The 24,165-nt window shown below is 40.4% G+C and overlaps 1 protein-coding gene across 1 annotated transcript in view; it reads left to right on the top strand.

Moving 5' to 3' along the window:
* Window positions 1-14,134: 14,134 nt before the first annotated feature.
* Window positions 14,135-24,165, top strand: part of hdac11 (histone deacetylase 11) — a 47,535-nt gene continuing 37,504 nt past the window's right edge. The window contains exons 1-5 of the mRNA XM_004559863.6: window positions 14,135-14,350; window positions 14,823-14,882; window positions 14,990-15,138; window positions 19,279-19,379; window positions 23,667-23,783. Of these exons, the coding sequence (XP_004559920.2) occupies window positions 14,848-14,882; window positions 14,990-15,138; window positions 19,279-19,379; window positions 23,667-23,783 (402 nt within the window). The 5' untranslated portion in view covers window positions 14,135-14,350; window positions 14,823-14,847. The remainder of the gene's footprint in view (window positions 14,351-14,822; window positions 14,883-14,989; window positions 15,139-19,278; window positions 19,380-23,666; window positions 23,784-24,165) is intronic.

Below are 24,165 nucleotides of genomic sequence, written 5' to 3'. Positions count from 1 at the left end.
TGAGTAACAGGTGTGCCAGGTTCAGTGACTCACTCATACTGTAACATCTCACAGTTTCAGGTGAGTACCTGACAGAAGACTAGTGTCGGAGTATTGACGTTTTTGGAGAGTCTGTAATTCTGCCCCTGCCTGCTGGAGCCGTTGGATTATTTCTGGTGATTGTAAGGAGTTTTGTTTCCTCCCCAGGATTTCGCCCCGTCTGGTTTGTTTCCGTCTGGAGGTTTTGGCAATAAACAGTACCAAATCGAGTGCACTACCTGTGTGTGCTTCCATCATCTGCACGTCCTGGCTCCGCGTCCCCATTCATGCACTATTGTACATGCTTTGTCCTTGTAAAACCTCCCCATCACTGTAAATAAACTGTCTTCACCGCAACTCTGCCTCCGTGCATTCTGCTCCCTGGGTCCATCTGCATTTGCCATAACAATAGCAAGGCTTTTTGCATGAGCTGGCTTAACGAAACCTAAAGCCACAATCAGATAATGGCTGTCATCGCAGCAGTTATCAGGTTTCTTTGTTAACACTCCCTCTGTGCACGCTGATATAAAGGGTGTAATTGACACATCATTTGAGCCTTCACTGAGCACTTCGCCTGCTTCAGTAAAGTGGTTTAAATGAACAGCTATTAACAATATTTTAAAACAAAATAGCAAATGCAACAATGTTGGTGTAAATAGTGCAGAACAGAGATGTTGGGAAATGAATGGAAACTGTGTAAATGTATAAGGACATCTGTGTCTGCAGCTGAAGTAGATACTATGTCCCCCATACAGCCATAAGAGTCCTGTGCACTTATCAGTGTTTGCTCATGTGCTTCACCCACCAATGGATATCTTCAATCATTCTTCAGACAGAGATCAGTGCAGAGAAGTCATTCTCTGTCATGACTTAATTGTGTTCACGGTGACCAAAAATGGTAAAGAAAATGTGGAGCTTTCTACTGAGCGTTTTAAGGTGATTATCACTGATTCAGACCAGACCAGATGGTGTAAGCATCTTCTGCAAGAGGGTCGTAGAGCTGGAAAATATAAAGCGAGATCTAGAGAGTAAAAGAGTGAAATCAGATCCAGAGCATGAAAATATGGCATTACTATATCACTATATGCACTATTAATGAAAGGGGCATCCTTAGTCCCCCAGCAGGCAGGGGGATTTGTGTTAGAATTTAATCAAATAAAATTCCTTCTGTTTTTCACACCTCATTGAAACCACTGACCCAGGCACGACCCAAGACAGGCCATCTGACATAGCTCCTTGTGACTATTAATTGGTGATCGCAGGTTAATTTCATAAGTAAAACATTGATGCAAAAATATGAGTGAGGGAAACGTAACTCCCTGAGCTTATTACCAGTGTCAAAGTACTGCAACAAAGATGGTGAGGAATTTCAATATATCTGAGAAATGTGTGATTTGGCAGCAGCAGTTTGTGTGCATGCAGGTGATGTGCAACTGATCACCTGACCAAAACTACTAGAAATCGTTTTACCTGAATCACAGAATTATATCCTAACACTATGTATATGTCTCTGAAACTGGATTCATCAAATAAGTGTTTAAACGGAATGATTTTAGAGCATGTTTAAAGCCACCTTGTGCCAGTACAGAACGTGACCTCACTGGATTGACGTCCCACACATGGGAAATCTTTTGGTTACGGCAGAAAGTACAAAGTTAAGAGCAGCAAAAATCAAGAAAAATAATGGAATAGAATAAGATAAAGTAGAATAACACACACATATATATATATATATATATATATATATATATATATATATATATATATATATATATATATAAAAACACCCAGCACGCCCCTGCGGGCGGTTTATCCTTCAAGCTCGGTTCCTCTACCGGAGGCCTGGGAGCTTGAGGGTCCTGCGCAGTATCTTAGCTGTTCCCAGGACTGCGCTCTTCTGGACAGAGATCTCCGATGTTGTTCCCGGGATCTGCTGGAGCCACTCGCCTAGCTTGGGAGTCACCGCACCTAGTGCTCCGATTACCACGGGGACCACCGTTACCTTCACCCTCCACATCCTCTCGAGCTCTTCTCTGAGCCCTTGGTATTTCTCCAGCTTCTCGTGTTCCTTCTTCCTGATATTGCTGTCATTCGGAACCGCTACATCGATCACTACGGCCGTCTTCTTCTGTTTGTCTACCACCACTATGTCCGGTTGGTTAGCCACCACCATTTTGTCCGTCTGTATCTGGAAGTCCCACAGGATCTTAGCTCGGTCATTCTCCACCACCCTTGGGGGCATCTCCCATTTTGACCTCGGGACTTCCAGGTTATACTCGGCACAGATGTTCCTGTACACTATGCCGGCCACTTGGTTATGGCGTTCCATGTATGCCTTGCCTGCTAGCATCTTGCACCCTGCTGTTATGTGCTGGATTGTCTCTGGGGCATCTTTACACAGCCTGCACCTGGGGTCTTGCCTGGTGTGATAGACCCCAGCCTCTATGGATCTTGTGCTCAGAGCTTGTTCTTGTGCTGCCATGATTAGTGCCTCTGTGCTGTCTTTCAGTCCAGCTTTGTCCAGCCACTGGTAGGATTTCTGGATATCAGCCACCTCCTCTATCTGCCGGTGGTACATACCGTGCAGGGGCCTGTCCTTCCATGATGGTTCCTCGTCTCCCTCCTCTTTCTTGGGTTTCTGCTGCCTGAGGTATTCACTGAGCACTCGGTCAGTTGGGGCCATCTTCCCAATGTATTCTTGGATGTTCGTTGTCTCATCCTGGACTGTGGTGCTGACACTCACCAGTCCCCGGCCCCCTTCCTTCCGCTTAGCGTACAGCCTCAGGGTGCTGGATTTGGGGTGAAACCCTCCATGCATGGTCAGGAGCTTTCTTGTCTTTATGTCAGTGGCTTCTATCTCCTCCTTTGGCCAGCCTATTACCCCAGCAGGGTACCTGATCACGGGCAGGGCGTACGTGTTGATAGCCCGGATCTTGTTCTTACCATTCAGCTGACTCCTCAGGACTTGCCTGACCCTCTGCAGGTACTTGGTGGTTGCAGCTTTTCTAGCGGCCTCTTCATGGTTCCCATTCGCCTGCGGGATCCCCAAGTACTTGTAACTGTCCTCTATGTCTGCAATGTTGCCTTCTGGTAGTTCAATCCCCTCAGTTCTGACTACCTTCCCTCTCTTTGTTACCATCCGACTACACTTCTCCAGTCCGAACGACATTCCAATGTCATTGCTGTATAGCCTGGTAGTGTCGATCAGTGAATCGATGTCTCGTTCACTCTTGGCATACAGCTTGATGTCATCCATGTACAGGAGGTGGCTGACAACTGCTCCGTTCCGTAGTCGGTATCCGTAGCCAGTCTTGTTAATGATCTCACTGAGGGGGTTCAGGCCTATGCAGAACAGCAGTGGGGACAGAGCATCTCCTTGGTAGATCCCGCACTTGATGGTGACTTGTGCTATGGGCTTGGAGTTGGCCTCTAGTGTTGTACGCCACATCCCCATTGAGTTCCTGATGAAGGCTCTTAGGGTCCCATTGATCTTGTACAATTCTAGGCATTCCAGTATCCAGCTGTGGGGCATTGAGTCATAGGCCTTCTTGTAATCAATCTCTTTAGCCGTAGGTGGTTCTTCGTAGTTGGCTAGTAGAATTGAAAAGGGACGATTCACCTATTAGCTATAATGTTCTGGTTTTTAGAGCACTTTATGAATGAGGAGTGTGAAGCTGCAAACTGACACTGATGATTTTTCCTTGCTGGTTGGGTGTACTGAGTGCCACAATCAGCTACTCTCCGCAAGAATCAGCAGTATTTTATGCAATAAATGATCTTGTTTCCCAATTACATCCAAACAATTTGCAACATAACAAGTTACTACATGTGTGTCACACCTCAAACACAAGTATGTTTCTTACCAAAGCAACATCCACATTACAGTCTCCTTCACTTACACTTGGGCTTCACTTTTCTTCACTCAGTGAGTCAGTGTGAGATCAGAATTTCTAAACCAAAATAAGGAAACCAGGTTTCCAAAAGTAAAGCATCTCTTCCTCAGAGGCTCCTGTGTTTATTTTGTTTTGTTTGTCAGCATATGATAATACATAGATGTTAGGATGCTAGCTGGATTTATGTTTTCTGTTAAAAGTTTTGCTTTATGTCCTGTTTTATAGCCAGACTCCATTTGTGATCTACAATTTATCCACTGATGATTTGCATATTGCATGAGGTTTGGTTTGGCGAGTGAAAGAACCACAACAGAGGGCTGGCAGGATAGCAAGGCAAACACCCATAAAGGCAGTGTTTCGTGATTCATCACTGCCTGGCTTTGAGAATCAGATGATGTTTACAGCAGCCTGGATGGACAGAAAGGCATTGTTTGACTGAATATAAATTGTGCTCTGTCTCTGCTCTCTCAACTAAAAGTCCAAGAAAAAAATCTCAAGCTGCATTATAGCACAGTACTGTCCCACTGTCAATTAAAATAGTTTGAGATATAAAACATTACATCTCCTTTACAATATGAGCAAAGTTATATGGTGTACTTTTATCACAACAACAGAAATGATCTGAATTTCACTGTCCTTTTCCCTGCAGTTAAATTATTGTTTAAGTGAAGGCAGTAAGCAAAACGAATGATGTGTGATGCTTCTCGAAACCAAATGATAAAGTATTCCTTGTGGAGAAATTGACTCACAAAACAAGAGATTTTCCTAATGAAATTCAAGAGCAGTAATAATGTTCACTCATATATTCAGAGCAGGCTGAAAGCATCGGTCTACAAAGAGTGCTGGTGTCATCGTGTTTTCGCATGATGTCACCCACTGGTTTGAGGACTTTAGTTAATATGAATGGCAGCTTTCATGGCTTACATATTACCAGTAACAATGAGCAAAAGATGTGCAGACAAAACAACAAAATTTAAATATTAAGGCTACAACGTTTCTCCTGAGATTAGTTTCAAGCCTTCACTCTAATCCAAACCATTTCCTGCATGTCATTCCCCTTTCTCTGTAGAAAACGGGGAGACCTCTTCACACACCGAGGTTAATTTTAGAGTTCCATAGGGCAGTGTTTCGGAAAACCTTTGGAGCCACAGCACATATTTCACACTAGAAAAATCACACGACACATCACCAAACAAAAATGTCACACAAAGCATATGGATAATTTTTCCCTGTGCACCAGGCATAGTGCAATAGGCTCAGTTTGTCCCCTGTATACCTTTCTTCTGATCACCACTCATGCTAGGGCCTTCATCTGGGTCCGAATCTTCTCCAGGACCCAGGTCAGACTGACTACTTTTTCTTTTCAAATATTTATCTATTGCTGCATCGTTTCACAGCATGACTATTATGTAATTTCTTCTTCGTCTTCTGTTTTACTGGCAGTTGGCAACCCATTAAATTAGATCAGGTACTGCCCTCTAGTGGAAGAGAATGTAATTGTTCTGCCCGTTACTCACGCCAATCGCTTAGAGTACTAATCAGGTGGAAACAAATGATCTTCCATGGCACACCTGATCATTTCTCACGGCACACCTATGTGCCGCAGCACAGTGGTTGGGAAACACTGGCATTGGTTTCCAAGCTTGGACCATCTGATTGTTGGGTTTTCTCTGTTTTCTTTGTATTATCGCTGGGTCTTTACCTTACAATATGAAGCACCTTGAGGCAACTGTCCTTGTGATTATATAATTGAATTTAAAGCATGTAGAGTCCAAAATTAAGAAGTTAAATATATCATTAGAAACATGTGAAACGTTGCTGTGTAAGTAACACAAGAACTAAAACAAATATCAAACAACCTGGAGAAGAACCCAGCATGATTGTTGGGGTTCATATATACCTTCAGATGACCACAAAACCCCGGTGACACACATTTCTCTGAATAAGCCACTCCCCTAATCAAAGCAGCCACAAAAACGTGGAAGTTGAATTAAAGGCCAAGAAACTATTGGAATAGTATTTCATTTTGACTCAAGTAAACAAACAATGGACCAAATTGGAAGGATGAAAGCAATGTTCATTTTGACGGCAAATTTTAATCTAGTTTTATTTCTAGTCTTTTCTTAGTCTTTTGACTAAAACTTTTTAGTTTAGTTTTTGTTAAAAGGCTAAATTCGTCATAATCTAGGCATTTACATTCTTTTTAGTAAAGTAAAAAGTGTAAAAAGTACTGACCAAAACATTCTGTGAGCTACCAGACAAAAACTGAGCTTTCTTAAAGCTTTGAATCTCGTGACATGTGGCATCAAACTAAAACATTCAATTCAATTCAATTCAATTTTATTTATATAGCGCCAAATAACAACAGTCGCTCAAGGTGCTTTATATTGTAAGGTGGACCCTACAATAATACATACAGAGAAAAACCCAACAATCATATGAGCAAGCACTTTGGCGACAGCAGGAAAGAAAAACTCCCTTTTAACAGGAAGAAACCTCCAGCAGGACCAGCCTCAGGGAGGGGCGGGGCCATCTGCTGCAACCGGCTGGGGCGAGAGAAGGAAGACAGGATGAAGACATGCTGTGGAAGAGAGACAGAGATTAATAATACGCATGATTCAGTGCAGAGAGGTTTATTAACACATAGTGAGTGAGAAAGGCGACTGAAGAAGAAACACTCAATGCATCATGGGAATCACCCAGCAGCCTACAGCTATTGCAGCATAACTAACGGAGGGCTCAGGGTCACCTGATCCAGCCCTAACTATATGCTGAAGAAGGTGTCAGTACATTTCATTACAGAGTTTGTCCTTGTGCACTAGTTTTATTTAGTTATCATCTTTTTTTCGTCAGAAGTATAACAAGTATGATGTAAATTATTGGTCATGGAAATCGACACTGGACAAAAGGTACAAATTTTATAGAGTTCACATTTAGAAGATATAGATGAATGGAGCAACAAAACATCTCCCTTTAACACAAGAATCCGCTGTTTGTTTTTTGAAGAATGACCAGTCTCAACCTTTACTGTACTTTACTTTGCTGTGTTTCCCAGGGTTTTGGCCACAAGGGTACTGCAGGTGGACGGCAGTGTTCAGGTTGACATTAAGTATGTACAATTAGATATTTGTGAATTAAAGTGAATTAAAATGGTAATAGGAAGGGGTTTGTTAGTGATGTTATTCATTACTCTGACCTTTATCGCTCTGTATTAAGTCCCAGTGGACAGTGGGTCCAGCATTGGTCTTAAAACTTTGCATATGACTGGGTGTATGTTTGTTTGTTTTTTGTTGTTCTTTTCTTTTCTTTTCCTTTTTTAAAAATAAAGTTTTCTCTTGTATTTTGTTTAGAGTGAAGATTGGGTGGGCCCTGTGGGAGCTTCTGGTTTTTAAACCGGCTGCTGCAGTCATGACTTTGGGAATGTATTCTCTAAATAACTTTAAACCTTAATAACATTTTTCTTTCTAATCAGACAATAAGACTCACAAGTTCAGGAGGGAAGGTCCCATGCCGAAAACCTGTTAATGAACTAAAAGTGTTGTCCCTTGAAACATTGGCTGAACATTACACAAATTTGCTCTAACTTGACTATTTATTTTGGATATAAATGAGACCAAACAAATGTTGACAAGATTCATTTATCTCTGCTATTTGTTAACTGCCTGCCTGCATTTTTTAAAACCAAAAACTAGTCTAATAAGCAAAACAGACGATGTGTGATTCCTCTCAAAGAATAGTATTTATTGAGTACACGCTATAAAGAAATTCACCAAGCCAAGTAATACTGAGGGTGTGACTTTCTCATATCATGTGAAAGGAAGCTACTCATCCATTTTTCTTCTCTAAAAATAGAATAATGATCATAATAACAAATGTGAGGAATGTCAAAAGTGACATTTTTTTACTCTTTAAATTTTACTCTTTAAATTAATAAATAAAGGAGGAGTGACCAATCTGTGATGAACGCAAAACCTTAGATGGTTTGATGATCTTGACCATCAGAATTGATAATTGAATCGAGTCCCAACCCTTTACGAATTATAATATGCTTTCTGCTTCCACTTCCTGGTCCTCCTTGCCTTCCTCTTTCATTCCAGTTTCATTCCAGTTTCCTCAGTAGGTTCCTTGGAGGAGTCGATGCAGGATAACCAAGCAAAACCGATCACAGGTAGAGGGAGAGGATCAAACAAGGCTTTTCATTTGTCTTAGCAACCCTAGACGTTTTGTCTCAACTTGTTCAGTCCAGCCAAAAACCAGAGCCTACCAGTAAAAATGCCACTGCCAGCTAGTAATAAATAGGTAGATAACTATAGTAGTAATAAAATTTTAAAATTCTACAGTCAGAAGGTAGCGAAGAGAAGCAAAGGTATCCAGGAAAGGTGCAGCAAGACGCTGTCAGAATGGTATGTTTTAAACTGGTCTAAAGACTTAAGGAAGCTTTATTTTTATATTGCTTAATTACTGAAGGGGGCAGGAGGGGTATACTGTGCACTACTGCTTTTTACAGTCACATTGTAACTTCAGAATTTACTACATTTCTATGGTGGAAGTGACCTATGGAGCAACAACAGCCATACTGAGTGGAAATATACTGTGGTAAGGATTTAGTGCCTCTAAAGTGACCACGACTATTTGCAAAATCTCTGCCTCTACACTGTTTAGCTTTGGGTAACTTTTAATCAAAATGTAACATTTCTCCCAATAGTGGGCACTTTTGTTATAAAGGTAAGGCTAATCTGAACAATCCAAAAAAGAATAGTTTATTTTTGGTTGATTGTTGTTATTATACTGCCTTTAACTGAATGGGGAGATGTGTTAAACGTTTAACCAGGTGCATGTACAATAACCTTTTGAAGAAAGCCTACTTGGTATAGTAACTTATAAAGAGATATATTAAAATTAATGTAATGACAAACTATTGTAAGGTTGTAAAACTCTAGCCTTGTATCTCTCTGTGTGTGTCTTTTTTAAGACGTGTGTGCAAATTAATGACTGTCTTATCTGAAATAGGACACACTTTAATGTACATACGATTTTGAATGAACAGATCCTGTTTTCAGCAACATTAATGTTCTTCTGAGTCACTTTGTAAGTTTGTTTTTGCTGCCTCAGTAGAAGTGATTGACAGTCTGAATCCCAGATCTGACATGAATTAGACAGCCTGTTTTGGGCAATAAACACCTCGCCAACAATACTGAGCACTATGGGTTACCATGGCAACTGTCAAAGCTGATTTTACAGCCACCCCTTCTAGCCAAAATGAAAAAATAAATGTGACGCAGAGATGCTGATGGTACATGCAAAGCAATAATGTAACAGTAGCATCTATACGATGACGTCATAGATCTTCCTGTATGTGTGAGCTTGCAGTCGCTCCATATGGTTGCACGTGTCACTCAGGGCTGTTTTGGAAATGAATGAGAAAGGAGCTTCTCAAAGTCTGCAGGGAGGTATTCTTGGATCAAAACACACCGTTACCATCTGCACAACCAAAGCCAGAAGGAGCAATTATCTCACACATGGACAGGATATTTTCACCCATTCTCATATAATTTTTTACCAAGCCCATAATGATTATGTAAAGCAGTCAAGTGTGCTGGAAATGCCTTTAGACATTCTACTTCATTAGAGGAGACAGGCAGGTAAGATTATAGCAAGCTGTAACTGTTTTTAAAACCTGATTTCTGATGTCAAACAGATTCAGGTGGACATCCACTTGAATGGCTTCCAGGTAACAGATGGACTTTTGTCCATCTTAACTGGATGGATATTCTGCCTTCTTAATGTGTTGGAGGTAGTTGTGTTTTGTCAAAGACTATTTGTTTAGAGCCCTTTTCTACTGATCTAATTTATATTATGAAGGGAAAAAAAAGGAGGGGGGGGTGGCATTTAAGCCATGAAGGTCAGTTGGGTAAAAAGATGCAGATTAGGTAATCCAAGGATTACCAGTCATGTAAATGAGCTGTAAACTTTACCTCAGAATAGATCTTATGTCATGTGTGAGATGCATTTTCAACATCAACTGAAGGCACTTTTCTGAATTAGGCTGGCATGGTTGAAATACAGCAAAGGAAGTGCTACATGAATTCAAAGATTCAGGGTTTTGGTTCAGTATTTTGTCAGTGTGTGTGTGTAGACCTTTGACTATTGTTGTATATAAAAGGGATGCAGAACTCTAACCTGCAAACTCCACATTCAGTACTTCCAGTATAATGACAAAGTATATTATGTTTAATTCACAAAAATGTGTTTATTTTATATGAATTAAAATGAAGGAATACATGAAGGAAAGGAAAGCTGTAGATGAGGTGGGAAGGAGAGGTGTGGTGGTAGGAGAAGGACGAGAATAGGTTCGGGGTAAGCAGCGTATACTTGAATTTAAGTCAGGGAAACATCAGACAAATTGCCATGCTGATGTTTATGTGTTCAGAGTCCAGCTCTGCTCACAAAAAACAAAATGCATTTTCATATTACAGAATAGGAAATGACAAGGAAAGGTCATTCACAGATGTTAATGTGTAAACCATAATGAATGTGAAAAATACCTTTAAATTAGGTCCACATACACATTTAATGGTCTGAAATGTATATTCATCTTATCGTGAAACTGCATGCATATATTAAGTTGCATTTTCAAAAATATAAACAAACATGAGAAGATCCAGTGTCTCCTGGATTTAATCCCTGCTGACCTTGCTCTTCTTCTCTCACTCCTTGAAATTGTGGTAGCTGATATATAAAAAAAGGTTTAAAGAGACTGCTGTATATCTGTCAATTCAGATATTCAGCATAACTATTTCTGGGTTTAACCAGTGACTCTGTATGCAAACAGCAGGCTCTTGCAATAACACTCTGAACAGCTCCTACTCCACCATCACACATCAACAACTACAAAAAAACATGCACTTAATTCCTTCTTTGCAATAATGTGATGAATATTTCTCATTTTCTGGGACAGTCTGAAGAGATGTCTTTTCTGCTTAAAACAGTTTCAATGTTTGTTCACATTTTGCCGTCAGGTTCGACATAGAAGATAAAATCTCTGTTCTAGCCATGTTTGCAGAGAGATAACTGAAACATGTCTCTAGAGATTGTGTATAAACGTCACTATATCCACTAAAGGGAATAAACATGAACTAAAAATACCCCACAGGCCACAATAAGGTAATTGTACTCGAGTATCACAAGCGTGTGTGACTGAACGTTTTCAGACTGCTGACCCAGGAGAGGGACCACAGCTCTCCTTGCATCAGAAGCAAAAAATCTCTATCTCTAAATCTCTGTATTGGTTCACAGGTATTCACATACAATTTGACCCATTCCTGATTTCTTAGGTTTTTGCACATTTGTCACACGTTTCACATCATCAAAGATGTTTTAATATCAGATGGAGGTGAATTTTTAAATGTTTTTTTTAAAAGTTTATAAATGACAATTTCATGTATTAAGGGGGGACAGCGATCCAGAACTACCTTTTTCACTACCTATGTGAAAAAGTAAAATCATGAATTAACTGCGATCAGCCACATTTTTTGGAAAGCTGATTTCAACTGTACTACATTCAGACCTGATTACTGGCAGAGCTGCTGAATTAGAAATCACTAAAATAAAAGATGTCTGACAAACTGAAGTAGGCTGAAAGATCTCATAAAGCAACACACTGTGTCTCAATCTAATGAAGCTAAAGAACAGAACAGAAACAAAGCCACTGACATTCATCAAACTGGAAAGGGTTACAAAGCTATTTCTAAGGCTTTGACACTGCAGTGAACCACAGTGAGAGTTAGCATTGACAACTCATCCACGTGTTAACAAAACAACCCAGAACAACATGTGAAGAACTGCAGGCTCAGTGTTTATGATTCAACAACAAGAAAGAGAGTTTGCAAAACTTGTATTCATGCGGGAGTTCCCACGCGAAACCCACCACTGACCAAAACATTCTGTGAGCTAGCAGACAAAAGCTGAGCTTTCCTAAAGGTTTGAATCCCGTTACATGCGGCATCAAACTAAAAACATCATTTCATAAAAAGAACATCATACCAGCAATCAGTCATGGTAGTGTTAGTGTGATGGTCTGGGTCTGCTTTGCTGCTTCAGGACCTGAACGACTTGCTGTAAATGATGGAACCATGAACTCTGCCCCACACCAGAAAATCCTGAAGGAGAATGCTCATCAGTTCATCAATTCAGGCCCTGAAGCACAAACTCACTTGAGTTACACAGCAGGACAAAGATATGAAACACAGCAGCAAGTTCAGCTATGGATGGGTCACAAACAAAACACATGAAACTACATGAAGGTTTTGGAGTGACCTAATCAAAGTGAAGATGTGAAAGGGTCAGTTACTGCAACAGCTTGTCTGCAGTTCTTGTGCACAACCAGCAATTAAGTTTAAGAGCGATTACTTTTTCACAAAGGCCAGGTGGGCTTGGATTGCTTTGTAAATGATCATTGGATTTGCATTATGAAATGCAAACGTGACAAATATGCAACAAACAAGACATCAGGAAGAGGCCAAATACTTTTTGATTGCACTGCCTCTTCAGCTGCCAAATGGCAGAATCACAGTTCACTGCAACTGCAGGTAACACTGCCAGCCACCGCCTCCATTGCAGTGGTGAAAACTGTGAGTATGTGAACTCATGATTGCTCTGTGGCAACACAGACATACCAGCAACATTTCAGGGGAATTATTACGAGGAACTGCACATTATCACACACACTGAGCTCAGATAAGATAAAAATGTCATTGATCCCTATGGTTGCAATGCACACCCCGTGGTGCGGTTGTGAAATGAAAGGATTTGGTTTTTCTTCTTCCCTTGTTGCACAGTTTGACGAGGTAAAACTTTGTAAATGCCGCTGGGAAAGATACTCATTAGAGTGGCCTGTGAAAGTACAATAATTGTGGATGGCAAAAGAAATTAGTATAAAGGTTAGTTAATTAGGAAGCTGGCTGTTACAGCATATGCTCTATGACTTAATGCATATTAGTCACCTATATGCAAATATGTCCTGGACTGTTCATAGCTGGAAGGCATGTGTGAAAAGGGCTCTGTGTATACATCATTCAACATACAAAGAAAATTAACTGGATCAAATGAGCTTGATACACCTAATACCTGAATTGAATCCTATGCTGCTTCTCTTCTATTATATGTGTACTTTTCTTCCTAGCAAAACTTAAAATAGCTCCAGTTCATTGAAGATTCAAATTCAAATTCATTCTGTGGCACACAGCCTAAAAAATATGAATAAAAAAAAATCAGTAGCCCTGTTGTGTAGAATCAAAGTCTCTGTTATCTTCTAGTCATAAAGCCACTGTGCCTGGCATTCACTACACTCATCATCATGCTGTCTCATCAATGCTCCAGTGGTTAAACCCTTCATATAACGATGCAGTATTGTCTCAAAAGGTTGGATGGACTTGTATTATACAGTGATGATGAAATAGGAGCCACCTGATTTATTTCTAAAGCTTTCCTGCCAAGGCTTTAAGAGTGCTTCACATCTCATCTCCATTTATATTATCAACAGGAACGTACAAGTCTTGGGAAAAAACACCAAGTGCACTATTCACTGCTGTTAGGATCAAACTGCTGTTAGAGGCCTACAGTTAGTATTTAGACTTGTTCTGCCTCAGTATGCTATTTGAAGAGTTTTCACATTCATTCGGGAATTTAACAAAAATATAAAGAACACTAATTCCAAAACAGATTACACAATAGGGCAATAAAGTGTCCCTGCTCACCGTAGATCTCAGTGGACCTGCTAAAGGTTTCACATCTTTCTTTGATACTTTTTTTTAAAATTTTCAACACATTATCCATGTTTATGTGATATTGTTCAGACAATGCAAAATATATCAAAAGGACACGTTTTACATTTAAAACACATTAAATGAAACAAATAAAAAAAATATCATAATTACAAAAATAAGCGCAGCAGGGAAACAAGTTTGTTTCCCTTTCACTGAGTTCAAAAACGGGCCTTTAAAGACGGACCTCAACCACAACACAAGGTTACCTTTCAAAATAAAAGCAAAACAAAATAATCCGCACTGAAAAATGCACAACAAAGTTTACGACGCCACTTTGTGAAAACGTTAAGTTGAGCTGACAATTAGGCAGATAATACTCCGAGAAGCTCCCTCACACTACGAACACGTTTCTTCTTTAAATCTCCGCTAACAGCGTAACTGTACGTCAGTTACGCGGGTTTGGAGCTCGCGCGTAGTCGACGCACGTACGTGGAGCTGGAACAGAAATTAAGCGAACTGTCCAAGAAACACTGAAGAAAAACGTTTTCTTTCGTTTCGTTCACTCAATTCTGACAACAGCCCCGCTTAAACACCGTCATCAGGGACAGAGAGTCTCCGTCTCTTTACATCCAGCTGCTGTTTGGTGGCCTGCGTTATTCCACAGAACAGCAGCAGGTGAGTCACATCGGGTTGTTGCTAGTTTCTGTTCTCTGAAACGGTTCCAGGCTGCTATGCCATATACAGCGTCTCTGGTGCTGTTTTTGTCCTCCACGATGAAAACAAACAAACATAAAAATGATTCGTGTTTATCGTTGAAAACGGCCAGCACTCAAACAGGTTTGGCGGCTGTGTTTACGGCAGGAACATTTCCTTGTCCCGTTGCGTCTTTCTAATATGTATACAAATCACTGCGCATGCGCGAGACACGAGCCCCCTTTTTTTGACGAGCTAAAGCTTAGGTCCTCGTGTACCGTTTGTGTACTAATGACGACAGTTGGTTACAGTGTGACACAGACATTTTGAAGGCATTTCAAGCTCTTAGTCTTCTTTTAAAATAGATGAATTGTGTCCTGAGACTTCCTATGCATATTTACGGCAGTCACAAGTTTATGAAATTTTTTATCTCATTCCTTTTTTTTCCAATTAGATGAAAGAAGCAATGCCTGAAAAACATGTCTCACAAAGAAGATAACGAGGAGAAGAGGCGGTAAGGAGTACAAACAAACAGCATGACACTTTCAATAGCCCTTATTAACGCACTGGGGAAATCACTGCATGTAAATGAAATACACACTTTTGACTTTCCTCTTTCAGCTGCCACCGCACTGATTTGTATGCCAGCATCCCTCGAACATGTCTGCCTATTGTGTACCACCCAGACTACAACATCACTTTTATGGGCCTTGAAAAGCTTCACCCGTTTGATGCGGGAAAGTGGGGGAAAGTCATCCGCTTCTTGAAAGGTAAGCGAGTGAAGAACAGAGTGGCAGATGGGGAGGATATCTCCCTGAGCTGATGAACACTGAAGCACTCAGACTGAGGTCATAAAGGCGAAAAGAGCCGGAGAACAAAGCAGAAACAGTGGAAGAGGTAGTTGTAGTTGAAGAAGAGGGAGTAGGGGAGGCAGAGCAATAGAGCACAGATAATTAGAGAAAAGTCCCTGTGGGAGTTTGTGCAGGTATAGTAGATGAAGGCCAGTGTGGTTTTGGAGGCTGAGGGAAAACAGTTGCTGGATAACTGGCATGACTTCACACAGAGCTGTTGTCAGGCTTCACGGTGGATCATCTGTGCTGTTAAACGTGTCGCACGCAGCTTAATGAATTCACAAAACTTTCAGAAGTTAAGAGTGCAAATAAAGAGCTGAGCTTGTGCTGACAGAGGGAAACCTTGGTTTTTCTAAATTTAGCCATGCAGTAATTGGAAGAAAATTGGATGATATTGCAGAATTACTCAGCATATTTAGAGAGTGATACAAAGGAACTGGTTGTGCACTGGGTTTTTAATGAGCCCTCTGTGTTACGTCCAGAGTTGGAAGCCAATTTTGGACCACCGCGTTTCAGCAGTCTAAGGGAATAACATGTAAAATGGCCCACAATTGACCGGCTGGTGCTCATCAAAAATAACCTACGCTTCTTGATATAGTGACATTAATTTATAATGAAACTAAAAATTTAAACTCCATGCTTTTAAGCAGCTACTTTGGGACTGTTTCTGCCTGATTTTACAAACCTCTCTTTAATGCTTTATCACTTCTTATGCAAACACTACAGCTCCATGGCTTCATGGTTAACGGTTTAAATTTTAGCATTAAATAAAAAGCACAAGTTGCCTAAAATATTTATCTCTAAGAATTAAATGAATCCAAAAAACATTTTTGTGGCGCACTTTCTTTGAAGCTACAGGACTTGACAAGTATTGTACTTATCAGTTCAAAATTGATTCAGACAGGTTAGCTGGCCTGTCTGTTCAGGTCTGTGTTTGTGTTTTCACCAATCACAGCTATGAGTTTTCAACAGTTCTTTTTTTATTGCAATTATTGAAATAAAAATTGTGGCGAACAAACCATAGACCATGTGCTTTCTCATGTAATCTCTTAAAAGAATATACATGCATTTGTATGTATAAACAATGTATATAGTGCAACACTGAGGTTCTGGATGCAAAAGTCCCATTCATATTCTCCATAGAAATTTTGGTTATGAGCCATAATGTAACCATATAATGTAAACTTAACATGAAAGGTTGTGAAATGATGGTATGTGCTCCTGTAGAAAACACACATCTGTATTATTTCAACCTTGCAATACCAAGGAAAAAAACTACTTTGCCCATAATCCTGTATTGAAACGGCAATGCCTCTGCTTGGTGGATTTTACTGTTACCATGGAGATGTTTAAACCTATCAAGATCAGGTCAGTTAGTGAGAGCAAAATCTCATACATGGATCTCATTTGTCTATGAAACGAAAATTAGGTAAAAGAATATCTGATAAATCTTTGTTTTTATATTCTTCAGGTCCCAATCAACCCAAATAGCAAAGAAAAATTTAAAATGCATGCCATGAAAGAGTTCGGGTCTTAAGAGGTTAAGGCATTATGGGAGGCATACTGTTTACACATTTGCCTAACAAGCAAACATTCATGAGTCAATGAGCCCTTCTGAATAAAAGAGCAACCAACAACAGCATCTATGTACACGGTCCTGTACCTTCAACTTTTTCTTTTTTCAGTTTTTCTTTTATTTTTTTGATCCACATCAAATCTTTTTTTGCTCATGATTCACCATGTAGCTTGTAGGTTTGGTTCAAGGCTTAAATTTTTTATCTAACGACATTCTGAAATGTCACATGAATAGGGAATTCGCTTCTGAAACCAGAGCCCTTAAAGTGGGTGGTCACCGTTGCCGTCTACAATTCAGCCCACGCGGCCCGTGTTTATCTCAGTAATGAACTGATAACTCAACAGCAGTTAAGATGATGCTGTTGAGTTGTAATTAACAAGTCAGTGAGAGGGCACCCTATCATGGTACCATACTGGAATTCACTGAGATACTGAGAACCTATTGCTTCACAAATGTTTGTAGAAGAAATCCACATGCCTACGTGCTTGATTTTATACAGATGTACCTCAGGTGGTAGAGTGGGTCATCTACTAACTGGAAGGTTGGAGGTTTGATCCCATTCCAACCCCATGTTGCCCCATTGCATTGGTGAATGCATCCATCTCCAATGGATTGTATGAATGCTAGTAGTAAGCACTTGGAAACAGCATAGAGTAAAAAATAAAATGGCATGTAAAGCGCGTAGAGTGCTCAGAGTAGAAAAACCCTATATAAGAACCAGTCCATTTACCATTTGCCATCTGGCTATGAAAGCGATTGGATGAATACCTGATTGAGTGAATATCTTCGGCAATATAGTGTCATAAACATAGACTTAGATTTGTTTATGTAACAGAACTGATAACTCACTGGAAAACAAGGGGGTTAAACCTAAGAAAGCTGTCTAAGGTGCTTCTAAGGCCACTTTTGTACCCCTGGCTGCAGCAATGATGTTAAGAAACCAAGGATGTACTATCCACTTTCACACTGTCTGTCTTTAAGCAGTCATTGTTTCCGGGAAAATCCACCCGTTAGCTATACTGTTTGGGTTTGTAAAGCACCTTATAAATGAGGACTGTCAGGGGTGGCCCAAAGGGTCTGGGGAAAGATGCATATTTTTGAACTTTTAACTGTATATTTATAAGTTTTAGTGACTACTTTTGTGTTTTAGCCACACAAAAGTAGTTAAAAAAATAAACAATTATAGAAAAGTTCCCGTTTTTCATTGTCTGCTATAGAAATTTCAGTTTAAAAAAAAAAAAAAGAATTTTAAGCAAGTAACTGATACTCGTTTTTATAAATATGGGGCAGTCTGGTGTTACGTTCCCCTGAGGGGTCTAAGCGGGGAGGGGGAAGTAACAAAAAGTGACCGGGTCAGAAAAAGGAGTCAAGGGAGGCAAAAGGGTTAAATTAAAGAGTTTTATTAAAGTTTCAATTTATACTAACTAAAAGAGACGGACAAGCCGCTATCACCATTTAAGAAAACAAACAGAACTCAGGCGTTGGTCAATAAAGTAAAACGTAAGCCAAAAAGAAAGAGCAGCTCACTAGCTGAAAACCACCAAAAACACAGCTCACTAGCTGCAAACACAACGACCACTCAGCTCACAAGCTGTAACCACACTACTGGCACTCTGGCCCAGAGCTCACCTTTCCCTGGGCTTAAATACTTTTAATTACTGATGTGAGTCAGCTGTGTAACAGGGAAAGGTGGCACCTCAGGCAGAAGAGGTGGTGGGACACGCCCACACAGGCACCTTCAGGAGGAGGCCCTGCTAGGGCCGTAACACTGGGCAATGAGCCACCAGAACTTTTTCTGTAATTTTACACATTTGTCTTGTAAAAACACTGAGGTGGACTGTTGAAATTATGTTTAAAAAAAAAAAAATGTTATATTAATATATCCCTGGGGTTAAATGTGTAGTTAAATGTCTTTATGCGGACAGAAAGGAGAGTTTCACTTGCCCAGCTCACTTTGATGTAAAGTGGGCTGGGCAAGTGAAACTCCTTTCTGTGGCCCTCATTGTAAAATGATATTCTGAACTCTAGATGCTCAGAAAATCTTTTTCATACCAAGTCTCTTAAAATTGTGGTCCTCAACATGGTCCTCTCATACTGCATTGTATTTTCAAGAGAACTGTTTCTGTTATACAGTCCACTCTCTTTAGAATAGAAACTCCTGTTGCTATAATGCAATAAGCACCACATACTGCAGCCTCATAATTCCTGTGCAGTTTAATGACAATCGGCTTTGAAAAACTAAATATTACAGCTTTCATAAATGTAGGATTTGTTACGTTCTTCTGTTTCTGCATGCAAATTAGTCTGGTTACTGATAAGAGTTTCAATGAATGCTGACATCTTGGTTCAGATATTGTATTTTAGTAAAACATACTGAATACCAAACTAATTCCTACAAATTGAGGAGCACAAAAGTTGTAGAAGCTCCCCCTCTAACATCCAGCGTTTTGTAACTGTGCTCCCTCCCTCTGTATGTGTTGCAGAGGAGCAGTTTATCAATGATGGGAACCTTGTGGAAGCTCGTGAAGCTGCTGAGGAGGATCTGCTGATCGTTCACACCAAACGCTACCTCAACAGATTAAAGGTAGAGTTGCTTGCTTTATCTCACCCATAGTGCAGCATCTATCACTTTGACTGGCATCATTATTCTTCCATCTTTCCTGCCGTAACACATGAATTTAATCAAATTCATTTGACATGGAGTGTCATCTCACTGGAGTGGATGAAGTCTGAACCTGTATGCGAGGTCAAGACATAGTGACTATGATGTAATCGGGCTCACCTCAACGCATAGCTTGGATTCTGAGACGAATCTCCTGAACATGTTTTAAACTTTATACAAAACTGGAGTTACCTGCAGTGAGAGGTTGCAGACAGGTACTGTGCTCTGTGCTGACTGTCATCTGTGGCAGTTCAGACGGCTATTCTCAAGTGCACATGGCACCAGGATGCTCTAGGTTGTAGGTTGATGGATTTTGTAATCAAATTGTCAGATTTGCAGGTGAAGGTGGGAGCAGAGCTGTCAGCTGATCACCACCTGGTGATGAGTTGGATCAGGTGGAAGTGAAAGCGTTGGGAACATTGTGATGTTTATGGGATTTGCCCAGAGTTCCTTAAGGCTCTGGATGCTGTAGCTCCGTCTTAGATGATGTACCTCTGCAACACGTGGAAGCTGGGGACAGTGCCTCTGAATTGGCAGACTTGGGTGACGATTCCCCTCTTCAAGACAGGGAATCAGAGGGTGTGCACAAACTTTAAGGGGGATCAGTCTCCCCTTTGAGATGGTTCAGGTGTCTTACTAGGATGTCTCCTGGAGGTCTGGGTATAGTGTTTCAGGTGTGTCCTACTGGGAAGAGGGCCTGCTTGGATAAACTGTAGAGATTACGTCTTTCAGCTGGCTTGGGGATGTCTAGCTTTCCACTGCATGAGAATTAGAGGAGGTTGCCCAGGAGATGGAGGTCTAGCCTCTACTTTGACTGCTGCCCCTATAATCTTTTCACCCTAACCTGCTGCACATTAGAGCAGGGCGATATGACCAAAAATATTTATCACGATATACATTTGAAAATTTGCGATAACGATATAACTGACGATATAATTGACACTAGACAAAATACTTTACAACTCCACAACTTTATTAGTGCAAAAGAAAATAAATCAATGTATTTTCACTTAAACAAGCAGCATTAAAGTTATGTAAAAATTTAAAGTGCAAATGCAAATTCCTCGCTGACAGTTTAACCAAGTGGAAACTGGCCAACATATCCTCAGCACAACCATGTTTAATATCCACAAAACTTAAAAAGAGGTTATACACACACAATACGGTAATATTATGTTGAAGCACAGTATCACTCCGCGATGCGCCTGCCTACGATAGCTGTAATGCTCCGACAATCCATCAAGCGGTGCGGCTTCGTGGCTTAGCAAAGTTGTACTAAAACGTGACAGATTTTCCAGCGCCGTGTACGACATAAAATCGTTTCGAGGTCAGTAAACAACCAGAGTTCATACATAAGGCAAACGGGATTATAAGGGGCTCTGTCGATTTTCAGAAAAATCAAAGGATTGATTTTAAGTGTGACGTATTTTCCAAAAAACACGGTAATAACGACGGCCCGCTAGCATGCGCTACCAAAAATACTGCTTTGTTGTGTATCTGACGGGCGAAAGTAGAGCTGGGCGATATGAGATTTTTTCATATCACGATATGTTTTTTTCATTTCAGGCGATAACGATATCTATCACGATATAAGCCAAATAACTGTATTTGTAAGATTTAAATGTGCCGTTGCTCACAAGTAAAATGTGAAATAATCAGCAGCTTGTTTTTATTTAAATATTTATTTCCCATAATAAGTTCAACAGGGTAGATGTACTTAAGGAACATGAGACTTTTTCAGATAGATAAAGGCAAATATTGCAAACTACACAAAAGGCAGCCGCTGAAGCGTTTAAGTTTCAAAATAGAACAAATGAAACAGACTAAATTGTCAATTCCACTTAGAAACAAAATATTAATTCTAAAAATAAATCTTAGTTTGTTTTACAGAAGAACAGACAAAACTGACTAACTTTTGTCAATATCAAATAAACTGAGAACTAAAAGGAAATTCTCAATCTCTCCTTGTTGTATAGCTGAGCTTTTCAAACAGTTTTAACAGTTACTTTAGTCTGACAAAAGCCGAATGACGAATTAGCGCTTCCAGTCAGAGACTGAGGCTACGTCCACACGTACACGGGTATTTTTGAAAACGGAGATTTTCCGTTTTCGTTTTAAAAATAATCCCGTCCACACATAAAGGCAGAAATGAAGGAAAACGCTGCTATGAACATGCCAAAGCAGCAGGTGGCGCTAGATTCCTAACCGTGCAGAAATGTTGGCCAATCAGAAGTCTAGAAGCCTCGGTGGGAAAAAGTAAACAAAGCTGGGGCATAGAAGCAGAACAGAGTCGTATGTGTGGAGGGACAGTAACTGTGTGTATATGTGAGCATTTAAACACTGCAGAGAGTAGAATTAACAGTAACAGTATTGTAGAAATTCATTTCACCGAAACAATAACGTGGCGCACAGTGTGACGCATGCACCAGTTCATTGTATTTCCAGACTTGCTTTCGGCACAATTTACAGTGCATGCTACTCTGTTTTTTGTCAGACTTGAAATAGCCGAAATACCTTCACACTACGGAACTTCTATGGCTCTTCCGTTCGACAATCTCTCCGGCATTGGAACCATCATCTGTTTTCTCTTCGGTCACGCTCGGTTGATTTTTCTAGTCGGCACACTCATTTCCTCCATTACGCGCTGGCTCCATTACCCGCTGGCTGCTTCCCAAACAAATACACGTGCGGCTTGGCACTTGTGCTGTACGTAACAAGTCACGCGACGTGACGCTGCGGCTGTGATTGGTTCGGCTCTGCGCTACTGAATTTGGATTGGCTGACCTTTTTTTTTTTTTTTTTTTTTTTTTTTTAAGAGGACAAGAGCGGCGAGGTCTATCGCGATAGCTTAATTTCTCTATCGAGTAAAAGTTATATCGCGATACATATCGTTATCGTTCTATCGCCCAGCTCTAGGCGAAAGCTAAACCAGTTCCACACCACTGAAGCTGCAGCATTTTTACAAACCAGTTCTGGTTCATCTGTTTCATTCAACGATCCGCTTTCGCCCTTCTCATTCTCCGTCACCGACATGCTTTTTCCGCCATGTGCGTATGAAAACAAAGGCACTGCACATGCGCGTTTTACTCATATTCTGTCGCGATATTTCATTTTCTTATCGTTGCCCAACATTACACCGGTGTTACCGTGAACGGTATGATATGACCCAGCCCTACTGCACATCTTTTCCAGCTCTGTCTCTCTGCCTAACTAATCAATGCAAGCCCTTTTCCCCTTCTTTGGCAACTCTTCTGTAACACCTATTGCCTGTCTTAACTCTTTCCTGAACTCTATGCAACATTCTTTCTTCAGCTTCCACCATTTAATCCTTGGCTTCACTTGCTTCTTCCCTGCCAATACCTTGCAGTCTGCTCTCTCTTTCACCTTCTGCATAAGATGTAGTCTCCTCCACTCTTATACATTACTCCTGTTTTATCCTTTTCACAAAATCAATCACTATTTTTCTATTATACTTTTTTTTTGTCTCTTTAACACCATACCTTCCCAGCACCTCCTCATTACTTCTGTTCATGTCCACTGAAGTCTGCTCAATTCACAACTGTCACCAGGTGGGTGACAGTCTCTATCACTTCATCTTACATCAGAATTCTTCTTTCTCTTTCTCTCCAGTCAGTTATCAGTCACCAATCAGTCCTCATCTGATTAATCCTTAGTCCTCAGGGAATATCATGTCACGCATATTAACAACATGGCAAATCTCCTTTGAGCTTTTGTCATTTTAATTTATCATCTAGAGGGACTGATTAGTGTCTACATTTATTTACCTTTCCCTGAGCGGATTTGGGAATTTTAAGCTGTCTGTGGATGTCAGGAATGCTGACGTTTCATTGTAAAGCTCTTCTAGTAGAGTGCCTGCTACAGAGGAAGCAAAGCTGATAACAGTATTTCTGTCACATTCAGAGGCTTTGTATTTATTCTGTTTTCCCTCAGCTGCCCAAGTGAGGTGCAATAGCTTTATTCTTTACTGTCGTTTTTTCATGAGAATTCAAGCTTCAGCCTGAACCCCCTGGCATCATTATTTCGTTTTTCTCCACCTTTATATCCACATCCTTTTTTACCTTTCTTTTTTTGCTTTGCTTTCCGTGCTGTTCATTCAGTTGAGGGCAACTTAGTTTTGTTTGTCTTGTGACAGATGGCAAAGAAAAAAACATCTCTATACCGCTCTAATTATGTTCTGCTTCCATTTAGTGGTCTCTGGTGGTGGCAACCATCACAGAAATTCCACCTCTCCTGTTTCTGCCTAATTTCCTGGTGCAGCGGAAGGTGCTAAGGCCTTTGCGGACTCAGACAGGGGGAACAATAATGGTAGGTATCTGACACCCTCATTTCCTCTTCATGCTTGTGGCTGATAATGACATGTTATCTAGCCTCATTTGTCAGAAGTAGAAATGGAGATAATGTCCTGTAGTGTACCACCATCACATAATGATGAGATCCACTCTTGGCTCCGTTTACTTTTATCAACTAATACGAGTGCAGCAGAAACGTTATAGTTCACACCCACTGCACTCAGCATCCAGCCAACACAATGAGGTTCTTCCACAACAAGGCCTTGAATTTTCAATGACCTTAAGTTGAACTCAAGTTGCCCACCTTAGTAGATAATCTGCATATGGTTTTAGTGTGTGTTTTACAAAAAAACATCTAGATGCATGAAATAACTGTACAGTACTCAGCAGAAAATTCC

The sequence above is a fragment of the Maylandia zebra genome, linkage group LG5, assembly GCF_041146795.1.
Source record: "Maylandia zebra isolate NMK-2024a linkage group LG5, Mzebra_GT3a, whole genome shotgun sequence".
NCBI classification, from domain to species: Eukaryota; Metazoa; Chordata; class Actinopteri; order Cichliformes; family Cichlidae; genus Maylandia; species Maylandia zebra.
Note: the sequence above shows the minus strand (reverse complement) of the source record. Positions and strands in the feature narration are given on the sequence as shown.